This window comes from Prinia subflava, chromosome 16 (assembly GCF_021018805.1).
Source record: "Prinia subflava isolate CZ2003 ecotype Zambia chromosome 16, Cam_Psub_1.2, whole genome shotgun sequence".
In the NCBI taxonomy this organism is placed as follows: Eukaryota; Metazoa; Chordata; class Aves; order Passeriformes; family Cisticolidae; genus Prinia; species Prinia subflava.
In genome coordinates this window covers 15,674,632-15,698,162 of record NC_086262.1, presented here as the reverse complement: position 1 = coordinate 15,698,162, position 23,531 = coordinate 15,674,632, and the positions used below count along the sequence as shown (strand labels likewise).

Here is a 23,531-nt window from a genome sequence, read left to right as displayed (position 1 = left end):
GAGTGCTGTGGAATAACAGAAACTTCATTTTGTTCCTGTTCTTGACAGAAGGAATGGTAAATACTTGTCTTCAGGCATCTGGCTTTACTTGAAATAAAACATAATATTTGCATCTACAATAATACTCCTGTTTTTCTGCATTTGTTTGGACATTTTGGACATAAGGTAGAGCTGTATTTCTTAACAACGTGTTTTTTTTAAATCTCTTTTTACATTGTGCTTCTTTGAAAGTAAATTAGGAGGAAAAATACAAGTTTTGGCAACTGTGCTGCTTAATTTTGCAGAATCAGTAATTCCAAAGGTGCTAATCCTTGGTTTTACTGTGCAGCGAAATTTAGGCTTCTTTGCTGGTTTCATGCTGACTTTGACATTGCTGAGAGTGTGTCAAATATGCATTCTTCAGATGTACATATAGAGCTGCTTAATTTTTGTAAGACTGTTTTACAATTAATAAAATATTATTGGAATAGTTTTCACTCTTTGAAGTTTGGTAGCATTTGAAATCCACAAAATAGGGAATCTCTCTAATTCCCTTTTAGTGGCTTGGTTTGGCAGACAATTTTTAGGACAGGGATCTCATTTGACAGTGTCAGAGATGGCTGGGACTGTAAAATGCAAAGTTCTGACATGGAATACATTCACTGTCAGTGCAGATTTGTTGCCAGTTTGTTCAGTTTATTCTGTCTTGACAGAATTTCTCCTGGATCAGGTGTCCTGGGCTGGTGCCACTCTGCCATGTATGGGCTGTTGTTCCACACTCAGCATGGAATAATTCCACATCATGTGCTTGGAATAATTTGCCTGGAATGAGATTAAGTGCCTGAACTGGGCAGCGTTTCTGCACACATGCAAATGTCTCATGCCAGCACTCATGGAACTGGTGACTGATCCTTTTGTGTTTTAGAACTGAAATGAAGGAATGCATGAAAAAGAGCACCTTTTTTGCCTGCCTTAGAACCACAGAGTCACAGAGTGGTTTGGGTTGGAAAAATTTTAAAGATAATTTGGTTTCATCCCCCTGCCATGGCAGGGACACCTTCCACTGTCCCAGGGTGCTCCAAGCCCTGTCCAGCCTGGCCTTGGGCACTGCCAGGGATCCAGGGGCAGCCACAGCTTCACCATGCCAGGGCTTCCCCACCCTCACAGGGAAGGATTTCTTTCCAAAATCAAATCTAAACCTTCTCTTCGTCAGTTGGAAGCCATTCCCCCTTGTCCCTTCACTCCAGTTGAGGACACACACAACTTTCCATGACATTATCTGCTTTCATATCATCTAAGGATTAAATTGTAAGGCTCTATTAAAAGGAAAGAAATATTTATGTGTGTAATACATGCAGGTGGGTAAGATTTTCTAATTTACCAAAGTATATATAGCTCTCTGCAAAATCCCTGCATGGATCTCTAAATTTAATAGAGATTATTTAACCCGATATGCATTAAATAGAGATGTTCTTTGGAATTTTCACTTTTCTTCCCTTGGTTTGGTTAAGGAGATGTTTAATTTGTTCCCTGGTGAAACAGGGCTTGAGGTGACCTTACAGAACCTCTTGTGAAATGTCCTCTACCTGTGGCAGGAACATGTGATCCGTGCCTGACATGTGAAACAGGTTGTGAAATAAGAAGTGATGATAAAATCTCACTCTGGAGTTAGAGCCAGCCCTGCCTGCCCTCAGGGAGTAATGGGGGGAAAAGGTAGTAAAATATTCAAGTTCATGCTTTTAATGGCCTTGTGCACAGCATTGTCAGTCTTGATATAATTGCAAAGCACAGTTGAGTGTAAAAAAATGTAGAAATAAAGCTCTGCTGCTATAATGACTAAAGCAGATTGTGCTTCAGTTATTTTTCTATCATTTAAAAGGAAAATTCAGGCAAGTCGAAATGTTTTCTCTGGTAGATTCAAGGATATCCAGCTCACTTTTAGAAATAATCCTGTGGAATCTCAGTACTTCTGTTTCTGTACAAGTTAAGTCCTAAGAGAAACAAAAGACAGCCTGGCCCCAAATCACCTTCCCAGTTTCAGTGAAAGCCTGAAACTCTCTGATATTGGTCATATTTACTTTCCAACAGAGACAACTGCTCACCAATGTTAGTAACAATAGAGAAAACCTCATTACACCCCTTTAAAAAGAAAAAAAAACAAGCAGATCTGGCCTCGACATGTTTTTCCATTTATATAATATTTAATGAAGAGGTGCTGATGGTATAAATACCAAATGCATCTGGAATTGGCAAGAACCAGGTGCTCAACCTGGGGACACTGTGCAGCATAAACTTGGAGCAGGTTTGGGGTTTGAGTGATTTAGGATCCCTGCAGCATTTTTCAGGCTTTTCAGCAGAATGTGGGGTTATACCCTGACAGCCTTTGTGGTGCCTCCTATAGAGGGAAGAGAGTTCAGCACTTTTAATTGGAGGTGAAGACACAAAATATGTGAATTTGGAAATGGAAAGGAGAAATGGAAGGGGGTAGGAGCCCATTAAGTGTCTCAAATGAGAAGACAAAATAAATCTGAGTGGGTTGCTTATTCCTGATGTTCTTTAAAATAAAAGAAAAGCAGCAGATTTTTGCAAAAGATCATTGACTTTATGGCTTTATTTCAGACACAGAAATAATGAGAGGGCTGAGGGGACAAAATAATTGAAGCATCTGTTAATAGCATTTTAAATTTCAGGCTGATTTTATTGGAAGAACATCTCTGCATTGGTTATTAATGAGCAGTTGAACGAGTTGCATGAACACTTTGTATTTTTTAGGTTTTGTAGCAAAATTCTTGCTCAGATATCTTCACGAGATAAATCTTAGGCCCTTTATGCAATTATCTGAACCACTAAAGAAATGGGGAAGGGAAAAACAGCTTTGAGGAATCCAAACCAAGGCTGCAGTTGTCTCATTCCTCACCAAAGGATGGGCAAGTGTTGTGATACACAAATTAAACCTTTTCCTGTGCTCAGTGGTAGTTTAAGGCTTCATTTGTGCAGCAGCTTAGCTGGGCACTCCTGGAGCAAAGCCTTCTCTTAATCTGAAATTCTGAAAACCAAAGGGGGACTCAGCTGCCTTCCTGGCCTGCCAAGAGAGCATTCCTTGCCTCAATGCTGTTTGTATTTCACAGAGTTTCACATTGTGTGAAATTAATGGCGTGTGATGAACTCTGCATTCAGGGAGCAGAGAAAGTTTGTATCTGTGCTGTGCTGGGCGAGTTTATAAACTGTGGCTCCTGAGAAATGTTTTGAAATGTCAGATGTTGGTATTCTGCGGCTTAGATGTGAAGCAAACAGTGAAAACAAGAGGCAAATTAAGAAGAGGAAGAGGGAAAAATCGTAGTATTTGGTTCTCCTAACGTAGTATTTGGCACTGGAAGTAATTGCTAGCTTGTGGCTGATCCTTTTTTGGGTGTTTTTTGTGCTGGTAAAGGAGAAAAGTCCTCTTGTGTTGAGTGGCTCAGGTGGGGAAGCTGTGAGGAGTCCCCTGGCCTGAGCTGTGGTCTCACATCCCCAGAGGAATCGTGTCTGTGTTGCTGCCAGCAGTGAGTGTACAGAGAGGAGGAGGCTGTGTGGGTTTGTCAGTAATTCAGAAACCACAAGCAGGATTTTTATGGCTTTATAGGCAGAGCTGGCTTTGAGAGTGGTTGATGTGCTCCAGAACGTGCAAAGGCTGCCGGGCTCAGGCAGGGACACAGCAAGATTGCTGATGCTTTGTGATTTCCTTCAGTCCTCTGAGGACTGTATCAGCCTCTTGCACTTCTAAATTCAAAATTACCATGAAAAAACTATAATTGTAAAGGCCCTCAGCCCTTAAGATGCTCCCATAAAACCTTTGCCTCAAGAATATGCTCCAATCTGAAGGCCAGGGGTTTGTTATTTTGTGTTCTTGGTGTTAATTGTGAGTCTCTACCAGAGGAGTGAAACGATCTTACGGATGTTAAATAATCATGAAGTAAATTGGATTGATACAGTTTTTATTTGGAAAGAGGAAATGACTCCTGTATTGTTGTGGTTTACAAATATTTAAATGCTTCAACTAATTGCCGGCCTCAATTTTGAATGGGGAAGCAAAATCAAACACATGATGTGCTCAGAGTTTCTCACAGCACTTGCCAGGAAGAATCCAAGTTTTGAAAACAGTTGGCCTGCTTTCAGCAAGAGATTTTAATGAGATTAAAAGAGAAAGAATGTGCAAGTTTGATTAGAAAGTTTGGCCGTGCTCTGACAATGGGTTCTTGCAAGCTAGCACAGAAAATGCTGTTGTTTTTAGGGGTAGAGCTGATTTATTCTGAAACATGAAAATTAGGAATGAGTGGGTAACTTGAATTATTCCAGCACAGTGTCCTGGGTGAGTTTGAGAGAATCCATCCTGTTGGACACACTGCTCAGCCTGGAATGCAACCTTAACTTTAGTGGCCCAGTTTTCTCCTCGACTTTTCAGTTTTTCAGCTGGTTATTTGCCAGCTAGAATGAAACCAAGGGTTTTGTGGGTTGTGCAAAGCAACCTAATTTCAAAACAGAAAGTGTCCCACCAATCTTTCACTTTGCTTGTGTCAGGGCTTCTCCTCCAGCTGGGGTGGAGAACAGTATTGGAATATTCTGGAGCTTGGCAAGGCAGAGGGAGCCTGGTGCATGAGGAAAGATCCATTTGCTTATAGGCACACCCCCAGGAATAGCTCAAATAAATAAATAAATGTGCAAATTCGGGGCTCAAACTGCTTCCAAAAGTCTCTTTGAGTATCCATATCCACTTGGTCAGCCTCCTGTCACCGTGGTTTATCAGTAAGTAACAGAGCTGGGCTGAGGAGGCCATGGGGGGTGGGGAGGGCAGCTTGTGAACACTTATTTTAAATGACCTGGATCTGCAAAGGCTTGAGAATCACTGAGTCAGTATAAAGGCAATAAAACGAGGTCTTTTGGTCCTTATAACAATGATTGAAAGGCTGTTTTCTTTCTCATTTAACATGCAGCAAGGACATATGGGAGAAGGCGAGGTAACAATATTCCTCTTTAATTTTCTAATGTTGACAATGTCTCATGGGAGAAATAACATTAAGTTTTTACTAGAGGGCAAAGTCCAGACTTTAAGCTTATAAGGGAGCAGTTCCACATACATTTACATAGTCTGCATGCCATAAATCAGCATTTTAACTGGATTAGGGAGTACCTGAGGCTGAAGTGCTCACAGTGGACATCACCTGGATGGTTTGTGACCCTGGGGGCTGTGTTGCTGTGTTTGTGTGTGTGTGTGTGTTGTGAATGCCAGTGCTGGAGGAGTTTATTTGGGAATTTTGGGTGCTGATGGAGCATAAATACAGGGAGTGTCTGAGCTGCTGGGTTCAAAGTGTGTGTGGAGTTCTCCAAGAGCAGCTGAGGAGCCTGGAGAGGGGGGTTAGGTTTGGGAATTGCTCCCTCCCAACAATACCTGCAGGATTGGGGGTTTAAGATATGAAACAAGTCACATGTGCATCAGTTCCTTAGGGAAAAACAAGGTTGAAGCCAGTATTACAATATTTTTATCATAGTAGGAATGAGGTTTGCCCAGCTACAGAAAAAGGTCTGATTATACTCGACTTATTTTTGTTAAAGGTGTGTAGAAGATTCTTGAAATTTCAAGTAAGGCAACCTGACTGAGCCTTCCATTTTTTTATTCATATAAATTCTATGGACTGTGGATTTTATTGCTTTTTTTTTTCCTTTCAGCTTCTTAGCTGTTTGACTTTTTTCACAGAAAACGTCTGTCTATTGGTCAGATTTTCAGTTTTCAAGATGTTTTCTTTTTTAAAATCAATTTCTTTCAAGGGGAGGAGTCAAACCCAGGATAAATTAACCTCACCAGGACATTTTTGTGGTAGATTGGGAGGAATCCTGAAAAAGCAGACACAGTGTATCACATCACAGACAAAACAAAATGTATCCTAGAACCTCTAGCATGCCTCATTACTTACTCTCCCTATAGATATTTATTCCTAAAATGCTCCTTAAATGAATAGAAGTCTCAGTTTGTTGTGTAGCTGTTGAATATTGGAACTAACGAGGGAATTCATGGCAGAGAACAGCTCCTGTGCTCTATTTATGATATTATACAGTGGTATTTATAACAAAGAACCTTATTTAAAAGAAATATCATTAAGGAACTCTTTGGTAAGGATTATCATAGAAAGATGCTGGACTGTGAGGGGAACATTTCTCATTTTACAACATTTTCTCTTAGAGTGAGGCCATTAAGAAAACTCTGATGTAACACTGGAGTAAAGTTGTAGGGGGGACAAAATTTTTAGTCTTTGCAATACATGGCAGTGGGTCTTCCTGTTTTCCTCAGGTTATTTTTGTTATTTACTAGTGGGTGGCTTATGATATGCTTTGATATATAGGTAATTTAAATGTGTAATATATTCAACTGGTAGAATTCTTATTTTCCCATTTTCACCTTGAAATTGTATCTGTTCCCTGGAAGAAGCTGTTCACTGGAAAATGGAATATATGGCTTGACATTGGGAAAGCCTCAGAAACCAAATTGGCCGTTCCCTTCCCTTTTTGTACTTTTTAAAAGAAACCTCATGGGAAATACAAAATATTCTGGAAAGCAGTCAGCTCGAGCACCCATTAGAAATCCTGGTTTGTTCCCAGGAGGAACCTTTCCTCTGGAATGAAGCATTTGAGCTGCTGGATGATACAGCAAACTAAAAGGGTGCAATGAAATCGAGAACATAACTGTTCATTCAGAGGGCAAATCACTCCCAGTTCTGCTGATGCAGCAACTGGTGCGTTTTCCCCAATTATTCCAACAGTGTGCGCTTTGTTCTGTTAGTGTGGGTTTTTTTCCCTGTTTTTCTTTCTTTCCAACCCCCTCTCCAGGTCAGTCCTCGCTGTTCCCCATGGAGGATGGGTTCCTGGACGACGGGCGCGGGGATCAGAGCCTGCACAGCGGCCTGGGCTCTCCTCACTGCTTCTCCCACCAGAACGGGGAGCGCGTGGAGCGCTACTCCCGCAAGGTCTTTGTGGGAGGGCTGCCTCCGGACATCGATGAAGGTACAAACCTCACCAGGGCAGCTGGAAACCTTCTGTGTGCCAGCTCGGGGATGGGGGTTTGCCAGGCTTTGAGGTGGAAATGGATCTTTGCACGTGTCAGATCATTCAAGTGAGTTCAGGCTGCGGCGCCGTAAGAACAAAAATCGCGTTGCCGCACATTGAATTGACTTCAGCAGGGTAAAAAGCACAAAAGTGCAAAATTAAACAAGCCAATGTCACCTGTGGAAACTCATAAATGCATTGCAGTCATTTTACAGGCCCCAGAAGTCAGTAGCAGGAAAAGCTGCTCCTAGTTTTATAAGGTCTGTGTGGGGTATCCAGTCCTAACTGTGTTTGGTTGCTCCTGTGTAGCTGAGGTTGTTTCCTGCAATGATTTTTGTCCTGTGGTAGCTTCTGACCTGTGCTTGGTGAGAACCCAGAGAGGAATGAATCTGTCCAGGGCATCCTGAGGCACCAGGGTTTGTGGTGGTCCGTCACACAAATACAGAGGCAGAATACTGGTTGTTACTAAAATAAAATTTAAAAGTTGGGTACAGATGTTGTGAAGCTTTATTTCACCAGAGCTTTGTGTGTATGAGCCTGCTGGGACAGTGGTTAGAAGAAATGCAACAATAAAGCTGAGAAGTTTTTTTCTTAATCACAGAATTATTTTAATCCCCACTGGTTTTGTGTCAGAGCTTTTAATGCTGTGACGTGGCAACCTGAACTTCACGTCACCCATGGGAGTAATTGAAGCTGGATTATTATAACTGTATAGATGCAGTGGCTCAGTTCCTGAGAATTAGTGGGTTATGAGCTTTTATTTACAATTATCAGTAGAAAGAAAACTTTGAGCTTTGGCCTGTCTTGTTTATAAGAGTGTTCTGCCTTGTCACAAAGATTCCCAGCTGCTGAGCACTGCTGCGAGCTGCTGAACATGGAGGCTCACAGAATGTTTGTTTATAGGATGAAGCTACCTGAAATCAGTGTCTTTCAGATGCCTTCAGTTCAATTTATTTTAAGTTCATGCCTTTTCCCTTCTGTCCTGTTGCAGATGAGATCACTGCAAGCTTTCGGCGCTTTGGACCTTTGATTGTAGACTGGCCACACAAGGCAGAGAGCAAATCTTATTTTCCTCCTAAAGGTAAATACCTGCAAACCAATAAGATGAGAATTTTAGAATAATTTTTCATGATAAAACGCAAGAGTGCTTTGACAGTGACAACATATTTGAGGGGTAAAAAGAATTTAATCCTTGGGATTGTTCTAAACTGGTGAAGTTTTGAATATGGCTTTGCTGTTATTATTCACTACAAGAATTCTTCCTTAACTTCCTGTTTTTACTTTATTCCATTTCCCTGTTTCCCCCTGTTGTTGTACATGTAATAACAGCTTTTTAAAGGCACTGAATGCCTTCTACAGCAGCTGGGAGGGATTGTCCCTTAGATGAACAACTTGTGGGTTGGAAATGTGTGCTGAGAGCACCTTAAATCTTTTCCCTTCCTGTGTGGCAGTATGATGTCAAACCTAATCCTGAGTTAAATGCTGATCCTAGAGACAAGCAGACAGCAGCAGTGATGTTTGTGTTTTCCCTTGGCCAGGATATGCATTTTTGCTGTTCCAAGATGAAAGCTCTGTGCAGGCACTGATTGATGCATGCATTGAGGAGGATGGAAAGCTCTATCTCTGTGTTTCCAGCCCCACTATCAAAGACAAACCGGTAGGTGGAATTGCACAATTCCTGGGTGATAATCACAAATTGGGCTCTTCACGTGCAGTTTTTTCTGTCTTCAGAACATTAATGTTAAAATTTCTTTAAGCTGTCATATTAAGGAGAGAGAAGAACAACTTACTACTTTTGAACTAGACATAAGAAAGTTTTTTAGTCTAGTTACAATGCCTGTTTTTATTAGAAAAAGTGTATTTCCAGACAGGTATTTTATGCTTGCTGATGATGAACACCTAGAATTCATGTTGTCTGAGCGTTGTATGTAACAGATAAATCCTAAAAAACATACCACAGCATTGAACTGTAAATTATTAATATACAAATGGTTCGGGGCTGATGCAAGTCTGTCAGTAGTTGGAGAGAATTCTGCTCTAGTCCTGTGCTTCAAATTTTGGCCAGCTGTAACCAAATACAAAGCAGCACAGTAACCAAACAGGCAACTCTGGAGCCTGCTGCACTGAGATAAGGCTGGGACAAGATGAGCAGTGCAGATCTGTGACCAGGGGGTTGTACAGCACAGCTCAGGCATGATTAAGTAAATGTGTCAGCAGAGGGTGAGGGCTTTTCCCCAGAAATTTGGGTAACAAGGAAGTGATGAAATTTAGCATCCTCAAAAGGTCTGTCTTAAGAGAGCTCGTTATCATTTCATTTGGAGGAACGATTGCTGAACAAGTAGAGTTTAGAAAGTACAGCTGTTTAAGAAGTTTTCTTCTCTGTAGAACACCGTTGTAATTAATATTACTGAGACACTTTGAATTGTGAATGGTTAAAAACCCAGGCTTTTTGTCCGTAGGTTCAGATCCGGCCTTGGAACCTTAGTGATAGTGATTTTGTTATGGATGGTTCCCAGCCTCTTGACCCAAGAAAAACCATTTTTGTTGGTGGTGTTCCTCGGCCTTTACGAGCAGGTACACACTGCAGCACTGGGCATGTTGGCTGTGCAGCCTGGCTTGGGGAGCACTGGGGGCAGCCAGCCTGGCAGCGTGGTGACACAGTGGGGGACACGAGCTGGCCCGAGGCGGTGCTCTGAGAGCAAGGAGCCAGGCTCGAGCGCAGTTTGGTTTTGTTTGTGCTGCAGTGGAGCTGGCGATGATCATGGACCGGCTCTACGGCGGGGTGTGCTACGCCGGCATCGACACCGACCCCGAGCTCAAGTACCCCAAGGGCGCCGGGCGCGTGGCGTTCTCCAACCAGCAGAGCTACATCGCTGCTATCAGCGCCCGCTTCGTCCAGCTGCAGCACGGGGAGATTGATAAACGGGTAAGGCCTGGCCCCTCTGCTCCCCTGCCCACGCCCTCTCTGCCCCAGGGCTGGCCTCGGCACTGGCAGCCCGGGTTAATCCCGGTGTTAGCGCAGCACGGGGGAAAAGCGGAGCCGAGGGGAGCTGGCACGTGGGAGGTGGCTGTGAAAAAGGCTTTCTGGAGTTGCTGAGTCTAGTGGGAAGTGTGGCAGCTGCCTTGGCCTTTTCCAAGAATACTGCGCTCCTCAGATGCTCCCACTGCGAGGATTTGTGGTGTTCGTGAGATGAAGAGAGGGAGGTGCCTGCCAAGGAGGGGGCAGCTCTTACTCCTGCTCTGCATCCTTTGGGAGAGCAGGCAGAACCACCTCAAAGTGTGCTGGGTGTCCAAGAGCATCCTGGCAATGCCTTGTAAACTGTGCCCTGCAGCCTCGCAGTCACCCTGCACCGCCTGTGCAAAGGCTGTGCTTGGTTATTCATTCCTTTATTATTGTATTCCTTATCATTTTAAATCAGAGGAATATGCCAAATGGATCAGCACTTTGCTTTCTGCCCTCTTCATCTCTCCAAAATGTAACTGCTGGTTACAGTCTTCAGACCACAGTTTTGGGAAACTCAGATGCTCACATCTCCTCTTGTAATTCATCCTTTGTCTCTGGATTTTTCCTACATGACTGTCACTGCTGATCTTAATTTTATAGTTAATACAGTGGAAAACCTCCAAACTTGGCTGATTAGCCCATTATCATTTCACTTCTGCTTTGGCTATAAAGCAGAAGAATTGTAACAACAATCTGACTGTGGGCCTGTGAATTGGAATGTCTTTGTTCTAATCTTGGCTCTGAAATAAGTTCTGTACAGCTTTGAACAAATAATTTGGGCTGCCCTTGTGCAACTTGTGCTTGCATAAGCAGACACTTGGGTGAATAGGTCCATTGAAGCTGGTGGGACTACAAATTTAAGTAAGTACTTGTAAACTCTGAAAAAAAATTTTGCAATCTATTTCCCCTTCCTTCTCTCCTCCCACTCCTTATTTCCTCATTTTTTGTGTAGTTTTTGTGTGGGGAGATAATGCTCAGAGAGGATTCATTATAAGAGAGATTGGCTGCATGAGGGAGGTAAAAATACAGCAACGCTAGTTTTTATTGAGGTTCTATTTATTAAAAGTTTTCCAATACTGTTTTTCTGTAAAAAGAAAAATAAAATTAGGTTTAAAAAAAAGCAACAAGAAGGCATTTCCTGTAAAATTAGGCAAGGAGGTGCTGCTCAAGGGTGTGCTCTGAGATAATGCACAGGAAGGGTTCAGTGGCTGAAGCTCCCACCCTGAGTGGGCCTGATGGAGCTCCTGTAACTGAGGCTTTCTCTGGAGCTGGGGAATCCTCTGTGCTCAGCTCAGGGAGCACTGACAGCCGTGTCACACTCAGAATAAACGTGACAGGGACACCTGAGCTGCAGTTTGGCCTCTGAAGGTGGCAGAGCAGAGGGAACGGAGCAGAATCACCACATGAAGGAGGCCTGCGTGGCATCTTTGTCCTTTCAGCTCTTGGAGAAGGCAGCAGTCCTCAAAAAACCCCCAACCTCCCCCTGCATAGCAGAGCAGGGGATGGGGAATGTGGCGTTAGGAATATTTGCCTGCCTCTGCTCTTTTGCAGATTGACTGAGTTGGCAGGGCGGGGTTTTGGGAAATGCAACTCGAGCACTGAAGGAGGAGAAAAACAGGTCATTAAAAAGGCTGCTGTGCTGTGGCTGAGCAGTTTATGTGTCCTGTAAGCAAAAATGACATCAAACTACTGCAGTGCCATCTGGACTGTGATAAAATTGGGTGGGTTTAAAAACCCAGGGACTTGTGAATGTTCTTATTTGCCTGAGGTGTGTCCGAGGCCTGTGAGGTGCAGAGAGGAGCAGTCCCAGATGCAGAGATAACAGCAGATACCAGTCACAGCCCGGGTGTTTGAAAAATGGTGAAAACATGACATTAAATGAGCTTCAGAGAAGGTTCACAAACCCTTCTAGAGCAGGAACTTGTACCTATATTTATTTCTGCTGTTCTGAATTCCTGCCCATCACCTGGCCCTTAATGCCAGCAGCGTAGGAGGGCATCAGTGCCCTGTTAAGCCTCTCATTTGATCCCAGCAAGATCAGGTGGATTTCCTTTTGCTGAGAGGACTAAGCCATGGAAAAAATACAGAAATTAAGTGTTATTTAGAGAATAAACTTTGGGAATTCAGACAGTGAAATTTGCAGGCCATGTGCGTATTTGATCAGCAGTTACAGTGTTGTATAAACAGTTTCCATTCCTGCCTGAAAGGGAGGGAGCTTAATTGGGCATCAGAAATAACTCCCATAATTATCCAAGGTTTTGGTGTCAGTCAATAAGTTGTTTGAGCCCTTCTGTAAATCAGTGACAGCAGGTGTGAGACATGGTCAGCCCTGATCTCTGGGGTTTTTCTGATGGATCAAGGAAGGGGTAGAAGCACCTGGAATTTTGGGTGTTCAAAACAAAGGGAAAAATCTTCCGTGTAGCATTCCCTGCTGCATAACCACCCTGCTAAAACACGGGTGTGGAAGGAGGAATGTGCCCTGGAGAATGACCCGTGTGTGTTGTTTTGTGGCTGCAGGTGGAAGTTAAGCCATATGTCCTGGACGATCAGCTGTGTGACGAGTGTCAGGGCGCCCGCTGCGGCGGCAAGTTCGCGCCGTTCTTCTGCGCCAACGTGACGTGTCTGCAGTATTACTGTGAATATTGCTGGGCTGCTATCCATTCCCGTGCCGGCAGGGAATTCCACAAGCCCCTGGTGAAGGAGGGAGGGGACCGTCCCAGACATATTTCATTCCGCTGGAACTAAAGGATCGCTCATTTGCAGGCCTCCAATTAAGTGCACTCTTCTGTTCTCCCGACCGCCCTCCCCGCCCCGCCCCTCACTCACAGCATGTCCTTTTGTAGTAGTCTGTAATTTAACAATAGTCTAAACGAAAGAATGACCTATAATGGGTATTTTATAGAATCTTGTCATTGAAAACTGTATTGGGAACTCCTTTTCGTATCGATAACACGTTGCAAGCGAGTTGCATTCTCTTGTCTTTACTACCGAGAGAACACTTAATTTCCTGCAACCTTTTCTTAGAGGAGAGAAAAATATTAAGAGAAGAGAATTGAAACAATAGAGTATTTTGGTTTTTTAATTAAATTATTGTTAATAAAGAACATAATAATACTTTTATTAAATAACCGTGTAACAATAACACTATCAGTCTGTTCTGACACTTTTCCCCCAGGGAAGCCTGTTTTTGCCTCTCTTTTTTTTCTTTTTTTATTTTTCTTTTTGTTTGGACTTTGGATTTTTCCAGCAACAGATGAAGTTAGCATTTACCTACCAACAGGAAAGAGCATGTTTAAAGCAACAGAAATGCATGAGCAAAGTTGAAGCAGCACTATAATAATGATCTTTTTTGTTTGGTTTTTTTTTAAACTCTTTTAAGGGTTTTGAGGCTGAAATTTTAGCTCGGTGTGTATCTGACTGTGCCTCTGGCTACCACCCACATCCAAATTACTAACGAGATAGGCAGAGCTTACTATATTTTCATCAAAATGATTACATTTTAAGAATTCCTGAATGTAAAAGTTGAGTAAAGTTACTACTGAGGGGGGAGTGCACTTTTTTTTTCTTTAAGAGAACTCAATTGTCTGGTTACAGCCCTAGATATCCTACCAAAGCTAGAGTAATGACAACTAGTGAACTGGCATTTCCTCTCCTGAAGGATAAATATATAGATTTTATTTTTGATGGCTATATATAACTCTATATCCTAATGTACTAACATTCATCAGGGGCCAGCCTTTGCTCTCCATTTTGACGCGAAAAAGTAGAAAACCTAAAGATACCTCAAGGATATCACTGATTTTTACTGGAGTTTTGATATTCCGTTGTGGCACACAAACTCAAATTGGCTGCTCATTGGTTTCTCATCTTGGCTGTAAAGTCAATTTTCAGTCCCCTCAAATTTAGCTGTAACACAAGGCATGAACCCAAGGAGTTTCCAAACCCTGCTTTGCACCGCTGGCCGAGTTTGCCGTGGAACGGTGCGAGCGTGCCGATGCCTTTCTTACTCTTCCTGTAGAAAGAATCCCAGCTCAGAGCCCAGCTCTTCAGAACTAATTGTGGGGAGATAAAGACAAGCAGGTGGAAGTGCCAACATCGCTAATTAACGCCGGCTTTATTGGGACTCAGTCCTACCTTGAGAAGCATCAGCCCAGGACACGCGAACCGAACGCTGACGAGCGGGTGCAGAGGGTTTAGTTTGAAACACATGAATGAAGGAGTAGTTCTGAAAATTTATTTTTAGTACTTTTGAACTAAATGCCCTGGCCAACTTCTCCACCAAGGATGTAGCAGTGTGCAAACAAAGTGATTCTGTGGCAATCTCTGCCCGGCCCCAGGGGCCTGGGACCACCCGAGAGTCTCCCAAACCAAAGATTTGCCCTGGCACTGCTTGGAAAACATCTGCTCCCTTCAAAGCCCCCCTCATCCCTTTCCCCCAGCCCCCATTATCTTTATGAGAAGCAGTTTTTCTGTTCAATACAGGCTTTAATGAACTGATACCTTACCAAGTTCCAAAGGTCAAAATGGAGACATTTGCTGTCTATTAGTCAAGTATAGCAAGGGAGCTGCTTTTACTGAAATCCCTGAAAATATTGACAACAGTAATGCAAATGCAGAGTGCTCTTGTGTAGATTGTCAGGGACTTTTTTTTCTCTGAAGTACATAATTCTAGTTGGAATGTTCCTTTCATTTTTTTAATGCTTGTAGGTGGCTTGGGGTGTGCTATTGTGCCGATCCTACCCAGCAAACAGGTGAGGTGGGTTTCCATTACAAGAAAATAACACTGTTTGAGAACTAGCTTTGAATAATAATTTTTTCCCTTTGTACATGACCTGCTGAATTTCGGTACAGTGTTTTTGTAGCTAACTTATTTTGTCATGCACATAATGTATATTTGTTATGCACTACTTTTGTATATCTTGTTTTTCCAACAGTGAGCATTTTTAGGCACACTTTTCACTGACGGGATATCTCTTTATGCAATACCTCAATTTTTCATATTGCAAAGAGTAGCTTTTTGTACTTTTATTACTGAGAGATCTTCATATACTTCATTTTTTAATATAAATAATTTTAATAAATTTTATTTTCTTATATTCTGCTTTTTATACATTTCAGTGCTCTGCATACATTTTGAATTATGGATGTTGTGCACTGGCAATGCTATTTTAGAATCTGCAGAGAAAAGAAAGCATGTTGCTTAAACATCTTAGCCCAGCACCAGGTATTTGGTGTACATATAATTTAAGAAATAGTATATGTAAAGTTGAGAATTAAAGAAGAAAAAGCATGAAAGTGACAAATGACACTTCTCTTTAGACCCATGAAATTTAAATGCATAAATATAGTGTAGAAATTTAAAAGTCAAGAACCATCAAAATTGTCTACCGCTTCTTACTGAGTTTTTAAAAATTATACACAAATGCAGACGTTTTTGGTGAATGTTTAGCCATTTTTATTATTAATAAAGAATCGATGTTAGGTGTTTGATGCAGAACCGTGTCTGCTCTTTTAAATTATATTTAAAGAATAAAAGAGAGCCTGCTAGGTGGCAGGCATGTAATGTTAGTATGCATGACTAATGTAAGAAATCGTTATTCTACTAATATTCACTTGTGATTGTGTGACAAGCGTGTTTACAGATCCTTTGGTTACACTTCGATTTACAGGGCATAAACAATTCTCTCCATTACTCTGTGCTGGCCAAGGCTCCTGAGCGCACGGGCTCTGCGGGGTCACCGTGTAGCCCCAGGCTCATTAACGTGCAATTAGCTACCGGCGGGGGGGTGTCATTAATGAGCAGCGGCGTTCCCGGGGGAGCGACAGAGTAATTCCATGGTTATTTTTGCAATGTAAAATAAAGTGTTTCTGATTATTTTGTATGTAAAGGAACCCCACTGCCCCGTGCTTTTTTGGTATAGTCTCTACTTCTCCATACACAGACCTCTGCAGAATGCAAATTTCAACCTTGCAGTGATTGAATTTAGCGTTTTATAAGGATGCTGTTGGAAAGACTTGATAATTCACCCCTTGTGTTTTTGAAGAGTTCAAACCTTCTGTTCAAAGGTGATTTAAAACTTGAATGTGATGAATTGTGGCAAGTTAACTTCAAGTTATGTGCAATACCTATTTCAGACTTCTGGAAGATCTTTGCAGTGTAATTCTTTGTTTTTAATTGCAGACATTTAAAAATGTCGTTTTCTACTGTTCTAGTAAATCCTCTTTCTTGCTGGTGTTTCTAAAGAAAAGAATCAGAAATCAATCTTTCTACTAATGTAAATTTGAGATTATTTTTAAAAAAATGGAATAAAACGTTTTGGTCATTTGCTTTATTTTATTATCTTATTTTAAAGCTACTGTGATAGCATTGTAAGAATTGGGACAATATTGTATTCAACTGTTTTATTTTTTATATTTTTAAATTTTAAAGTATAATTAGTTTTTATAATTTTCATCAGATTTTTTTGTTATATTTTTTGGAAGTGAAACTTTTAGCAAGTGGGTGTCTAGTTTTTACTAATCCCTAATATGTTTTTCCCCCAATGTATTGCTCATATTATCAGAAGGAAAAGTTATTTAAGTATGTCAGTTAATTGTACTACTTGGCTGAATTTCCTTATAGTTTTTACTGTGTATGGGGAGGTTGTAGTATTTATTATAGCATTTTAAATAAGGGTAATTCATTTTTTATTAAAGTCATTTTCACGTTTAAGTTCATATTTTTGTATGTTCTACTCTAAGTTATATAACACAAGTTACTTTTTTTAAAGAGTTCATTTGTTGAAGTGCTAGTGAAAATTAATGTTATTAAATAGTTTGCAAATGACTATTTATACCAGTATGCATATAATTTTTAAATATTTGTAATGTGAGATGTTGAATGAATAAAACTTTTAACTCAATATTTCTCCTTTAACCTTTTTATTTTGAGTTTCCTGCAGGAACTCCTTCCTTTGTGGCCGAACCCTGTGGGGCTTGGGGAGGGGATTTTGTTGGGCTGTGTGGGGTGAGAAGGGCTTTAGGGGAAATTCTGCTCCGGTCACAAATGCAGCAAAGGTTCCTTGCAGAGGTGAAGATGCAGCAGGGGAGGAGAGAACCACTGAGGCACAGGTAAGCCCACAGCGGTTTGGGCTGGAAAAAAATCATCAGTGCCACCCCTGCCATGGCAGGGACACCTCCCACTGTCCCAGGCTGCTCCCAGCCCTGTCACCCTGGCCTTGGGCACTGCCAGGGATCCAGAACAGCCACAGCTGCTCTGGGCACCTGTGCCAGGGCCTGCCCACCCTCCCAGGGAGGGATTTATTCCCAATATCCCACCTAACCCTGCTCTGTGCCAGTGTGAAGCCACTCCCCGTGTCCTGGCACTCCCTCCTTGTACAGGGTCTCTCTCCAGCTTTCCTTCAGCTGCTCGAGGGCCACAGTCGGGTCACCCAAATCCTTCTCTTTTCCAGGCTGAACAATCGCAGCTTCTTCAGGCTGTCAGAGACCAGCGTGCAGTGGGACACAGAGAACCAGAGCAAGGCCAGGGCACAGCCCAGCAAGGCAGGGACAGACAAGGAATCCTTTTTAATTGTCTCACGCTTGTGATCTGACAGAGGGAAGAGATCTGACAGTTTAGAGAACTCGCTCGTTTCAGCCTTTAATTTAAAATACCAAAATAGGAAGTATCTGGAAAGTCGTGTGAAGTGTTGCTACCTTACAGATCTGCTCTTAAGGGCTGTTCAACAGGTGCTTAAGGAATCCCGGAGCTGTGCCGCTAATCTCGAGTGCCATCACTGAAGGAATTGTGGTGCAAATGCTCAGTGCATGGTGAGTCTCGCTCCTTTGTGTGGTGCTCCGGAGCTCTGATGGGATTAGTTCTGCCAGTGCTGATCACTTCACTTGCTTTTGCCTTCACGTGGAGCAGCTCCAGCCTTGGGAAATTGGGTTTTAACAGGAATGCGAAGCTTTGCTGGTGGTTCCGTGCAGATATTCCCAATTCCCTTGCCATGACTGTTTGAACAGAGGGCTGGGGTGCTTGCGATCAGGAGTGGCTGGAGGGGCACTGCCTGCCCAGTGAGTCAGGAATTCCTCGGAGCTCAGTGCCAGCCAGGCAGCCCCAGACACCCGTGACCAGTTCCAGTGTGGGACCTGGCTGGGAAACTTCATCCCTCTGTTCCCTGCACTGGGATTGGGAAACACCCGCAGTTCTTGACATTGTTTTCAAGTGCAAATCGTCTTCTAGACAACATGTGCTTACTTAGGTGTTCATGTTTTTTCACAAGTGAGACAAACTTGAAATCCGGTCCTGGAATATGGGAGGTTTAAGGCTTTGAGTGCTGTGGTGATGGAATCAGCAATGCCCTTCCCAAACAGGGCACTCCCTGCCCTACTCCAATTCAAAGTCCTGCAAACAGAGAGAGTTTCCCAGGATCCAACATCCGATTTATAATTGAGGATTACAGTGTTTATTCATTCTAGAATTCTCCTGTTCTGAAGATTGCAGAATGCTTGGTGAATGTTTAAGTTTTCTTACTAGGCAGAGTCTAAAACATAGAAATCAATAAGGGAGAAGGTCTGGATAAATCAAAACTCCAAATAATCACTGTTGGGAGTGATGGGCTGATTCTGAATTGCCGGGAAGTTTCTTGGGCAGATGACACAACAAATTCCTTTTGGGTTTCACTTGCACTGGAGCTATAAGCAAATGCTACAGGCAGACTCCAGAGGATGGAGGTAAGCCCTGCTGGGTGGAATTCCAGAATTCCCACCGTGTGTGAATCCCAGCTTTTTCCTTCCAGCAGGAGCTGCCCCCATCACAGTCCCGGGAGCTCTCTCGGGTGCCACTAGGACTGAACGAGCTGCCACATTCCGGGCCGGTGCAGGTGGATGGAACGAGTCTCCCCCTGGTTTACAGGCTGAGGAGATCGCCAGGACGGGCTCAGAGCTGTCAGGTTGTTGTGGGACACTTTCTGCTCAGCCCTGACTCCCCCGAAAAGCTCAGTGCGGCTCCAGGGAATGTGGGACGAGTCACAGCCTCGCAAAGGGGAGATGAGGAGAAACGCTGCCAGCCCTTCCTCTGTGCGAAATAAGCTGATTCAGTTTGTCAGAGTGAAAAACAGCCTGTGGGATAAGAATATCCTCACAGCTGTCTGTGCACTCAGAGGAACTGAAGGGGGTGAGTCAGTGCTCTGAATACATCACTGAAAGTCTTCCTGCATCCCCCTGCTCTGACTGATGCCATCAGATATCACCTGTTTTCATGGCACAGGAACTATAATTTCCTGGCTTCTTGTAGGGCTTGTCAGAGAGACAATTTGATACTGAATGCTGATTTATTTGAATGCATCTCTCCCTAAGGGAAGCTGCCTCATTTACTTTGTTCATGAACCATGGGAGAGCATGTTCTGTTAAGGTTCCTCCACGAAATTTGCTGGTCCAAAGTTCTCAGTCCTCCTGGTATACATAAAATATAGAGATGTATTAAGTCACTATTTGATTGCATTTTTCCTCCTGAAATTTAATTTTGGTGAGTCATGAGAAATGAGATTAAATCCTCTGATCACAGCACAGGTCAAGGATGACAGTGAGGACGCATTTTTGGATTTGTATTATTCTTAATGTTTAAAATGGATGTAGCTTTACTGCTCTCAGTCGTGGGGTATTTTTTAATCCCAAAACTATAAATTGCTTTGCTTTTCATGGGAGTGAAGAACATTGGTTTTAAATGGCAGAGTGATGGGGTAGATGCAGTGGACACACTGTTCCTCAGTAACTCAGACCAGATCTGAAATCCGTGGGAGGAGAGCAATGCATTAAAAAAAAAATATCTCTGCCAGCCTTCTCCAGCCCAAGGCTTGAAAAAAAATGTTTGCTCAGTGTAAATCACCATCTGACATCGCTGCTGACTCACAGAGCAGGATCAGTTTGCTGAGGGATTGTTCAGGCCTTGCTGTGCATTAAGTTGTCAGTTTGGCCAAGTGTCACTTTGCGAGGCAGCGCTTGTGGCTTTCAGCTGATGCCCAGTGCTGGGCTGGGTTGGGAGCACGTTCACGCCAAGTGTTTCTGAGTTTAAATGGGATTCCTGAAGTTTCTGAGGCATTCTCCTGGAAGCAGCAGCAGCCCCCAGCTCTGCTGCAGTGGGCAGCTGTGCACAGACAGATGTTGCTCTGCGCACACTGGCAGAATCAGCCCAGCTCTCCAGTCAGTGGAAAGGGGATTTGCTCAAGCGTGGCTTTTACAGGGGGTGTCTGTGCAGGAATGAGGGCAGACAAAGCAGAGAGTGCTTCCATTTTCTCTGCAGAGGGAGCAATCCATGGAGACAGAGCCTGCTCTGCTCCTCTCCTGGCAGCATCCTGATGTCTCTGGGGAGGGAGGGAGGGAGGAGGGAATGCTCAGTGCCATTAGAGGGTGGCCTTGCTGCTGAGAATCCCAGAACCTTTGGAAAAGACCTCAGAGTCCATCGAGTCCCAGCTGTGCCCCATCCCCACCCTGTCCCCAGCCCAGAGCGCTGAGTGCCACCTCCAGCCCCTCCTGGGACACTCCAGGGATGGGCAGCCCTGCAGCCAGGTGTGCTGGTGGTCACACCTTGGCCTGGGATCCTGTTGGATCTCAGAGGAGAAGTAAGAAATCGTGAGCTTCCTGTGCCTGGTCTTGGGTAATCTACATGAATGATGAATCTGGGGATGATTAGTGATTTTTACATTTTACATCCTGCATGAGCCAGGATTCTTTCAACATCTGGAGGGTGATGGCAGGTAGGGCTAAACTGCCTCAGCTCTGTGTTCTCTCAGGATCTAACTGCACATTCCCCCAAACAGGAGACTTTTAATCTTTAGTAGCATAGACCCTGCAGCCTAAAACCAGGCAAATTTCTCTGTCTCTGATTTGGAAATAAATACCAATAACTTGCACATTTAATTAATTTCTCATTTGGAAAATGAATTCAGAGCAAGTGAAGTCCTCACCTGCCTTCTGCCTTTCCTGGAAATCAGGCTGTGTCATTCTGCTGTAATCTCAGGGCTCATTTTGTCTCCTTGAGCTTTCCCCATAGTTTTATTTCCAATTGACAATCTGTTAAAATGCTGTAACACAAAGTTCTGCTAAGCCAGGGGGTTTGATCTCCTTGACGTGGGTTTTGTTGTAAAGCCTGTGGATCTTCTCAGCGATTTGGAAATCTCTCCAGGGGAGGGCTCAGGCTTTTATGTAACACAGTTTATGGTCTGCTGAATATTTTTATGCACAGCATGAAGAGATGGGAGAACTGGCTTCCCCTTCTGAGTGGTGTGGAGGAAAGGATTCCCATGTGCGTGGTTTGTAAAGCAGTGGGAGCTGTGCAGGTTCACTGCTGTGAAATGCAGGTGCTGTTCCATTTTCTGTCTCTGCTGCCCCATTGCTGCTCACACTATGAACTGAGAGCCAGGCTAAATGATGAAATTTTGCAAGTGAGAAGAAGCTGAAGTCAAATTCATTGCTTTGACTTAGCAGAAGTCGTGACTTTTGTTTTTATAATGATTCCTGGTTACATTAATAAATGGTCCCCAGTGTCTTTTGTGCAGTAACCACATACTAATGAAATCCCTCATTCCAGTGACTTATTAAATATTCTGTGAAAATGAAGGTGATAGAATAATTGTTTGTGCTACTGCTGAGGGTATAATTAACAAGGTTTGAGTGTAGCTTTTGTCAGAATGAGCACACTTTTCCCTGTTCACAGTGCCAGATGTATTCACCCTTTGCAGTTGATCAAGATAATATTACAGTTAATGAGTAATTGCCTTGCCTGAATTATGCTGAATTTAGGGTAAGTTTAGGTGAAGTGTAAGGAAGAAATTTCTCCTGTCAGGGTGGGCAGGCCCTGGCACAGGGTGCCCAGAGAAGCTGTGGCTGCTCCTGGATCCCTGGCAGTGCCCAAGGCCAGGCTGGACACTGGGGCTTGGAGCACCCTGAGATAGATGAAGGTGTCCCTGCCCGTGGCAGGGCCAGAATGAGATGATCTTTAAAGGTCCCACCCATCCCATTCCACGATTCCATGAATTCTGTGGAATCATGTGAGTACTTCCCACTGCAAAGAATGCTCAGAGAACCCCAAATCTCCACCAGCAGCAGCAGCGTGGGTTTTTTCAGGGAATCACTGACCATGCGTGCAGCAATGTCCCAACGGCTCCTTCCTTCCTTCTCCTTGACCCCAGCTGTAGGCACCAAAAACCGCCTCACTTTGAAAGGACTGTCAGGGCTGACAGTCCTTTCAAAATGAGAAAGGACAGGGCAGATGATGACACATCCTTGGCCAAAGCAAAACTGAAACAATGGAATTCAGGAACCAATGCAAGTCGTGAGATGGAGGAGCTGCCACTGGAGCACAGAGCAAACGAACGAGGAGGTGCAGGTTGAAGGCTGGAATCTGGGCTATTTTTAACCAGACAGTTGCAGCTGTGGTGAAAAGCTGAGATGTTTGCTCAGAGTGATGAATACAGAGATAGTGGCCAGCTGGTAGTGAGTTCACACATGTGGAAAGGTGGATGAAGAGCAGCATGCAGCTAAAATAGCTGAACTTGACAGATCTGCAGAGAGATTTTAGGTGGCATTGATTTTTCTGAGTAGCAGCAGATCCTAAAAAGGATCGGAGCTGAATTTGCATTTGAGATCAAAGCGCTGGCAATGTGCTGTAGGGAAAAGCGGACAAAATGTGCCCCACGAGGTCTGTGTGTTTGCATTAGCAGGGTGGAAGCGTTTCTGTGAGTACAGGTGCTGAGAAACCACTGCCTTGGCAGCCGTGGTGCCCCGAGGAGGCCGGAGGAAGGAAGCAGCTGCCAGCTGGCACAGGCAGCTCCTGGCCTGGCAGATACAGCAGCGAGTGTTCCTGCACAATGCAGAGACAGTCATGGAATGAACACGGGGCTCTTGAGCTCTGTGTGTGAGGATTCACTGGGGGGTTGTGGTGTGGGCAGCATTGCAGCTAAAGAAGGGATTTCTTTACCAGGGCTCTGGGATGCAGGGACCTGGGGAAGTTTGTAGGCCAGGGTCAGTTGTTACTGAAGCTTTTGGGTTTAATATCCCAAACTGAACTCACAGGCTGCTGCCTCATGGGTACAGTTGGTTGGTGCAGGTTTTGACAGAGGAGGAGGAGGTTGTTTGGGTTTGTAGAGGAATGCAATTGAGAATTGTAGAACCACAGAATATCCTAAGTGGAAGGGACCCACAAGGGTCATTGATCCAACCCCTGTCCCTGCACAGACCCCAAACAATCCCACCCTGGGCACCCCTGGCAGCGCTGTCCGAGCTCTCCTGGAGCTCTGGGGCTGTGCCCATTCCCTGGGGAGCCTGGGCAGTGCCAGCACCTCTGGGGAAGAACCTTTCCCAAATACAGGAGGTCACAGTTGATATTTGAGGTCACAGTTGATCTCAAGGCTCCAAACCCGGTGATTGTGGCACACTTACAACCACACCCTTTGGAGCGTGCAGGAGATGCCCTTTTATAACTGAGAAACAACAA

The 23,531-nt window shown here is 43.7% G+C and overlaps 1 protein-coding gene across 1 annotated transcript in view; it reads left to right on the top strand.

The window, feature by feature from the left end:
- The window catches only part of CPEB4 (cytoplasmic polyadenylation element binding protein 4), a 37,151-nt gene extending 20,192 nt beyond the window's left edge, over positions 1 to 16,959 (top strand). Inside the window, exons 3-8 of the mRNA XM_063413771.1 lie at positions 6,838 to 7,011; positions 8,045 to 8,134; positions 8,592 to 8,710; positions 9,513 to 9,627; positions 9,798 to 9,979; positions 12,575 to 16,959. Of these exons, the coding sequence (XP_063269841.1) occupies positions 6,838 to 7,011; positions 8,045 to 8,134; positions 8,592 to 8,710; positions 9,513 to 9,627; positions 9,798 to 9,979; positions 12,575 to 12,802 (908 nt within the window). The 3' untranslated portion in view covers positions 12,803 to 16,959. The remainder of the gene's footprint in view (positions 1 to 6,837; positions 7,012 to 8,044; positions 8,135 to 8,591; positions 8,711 to 9,512; positions 9,628 to 9,797; positions 9,980 to 12,574) is intronic.
- The last annotated feature ends 6,572 nt before the right edge of the window (positions 16,960 to 23,531 follow it).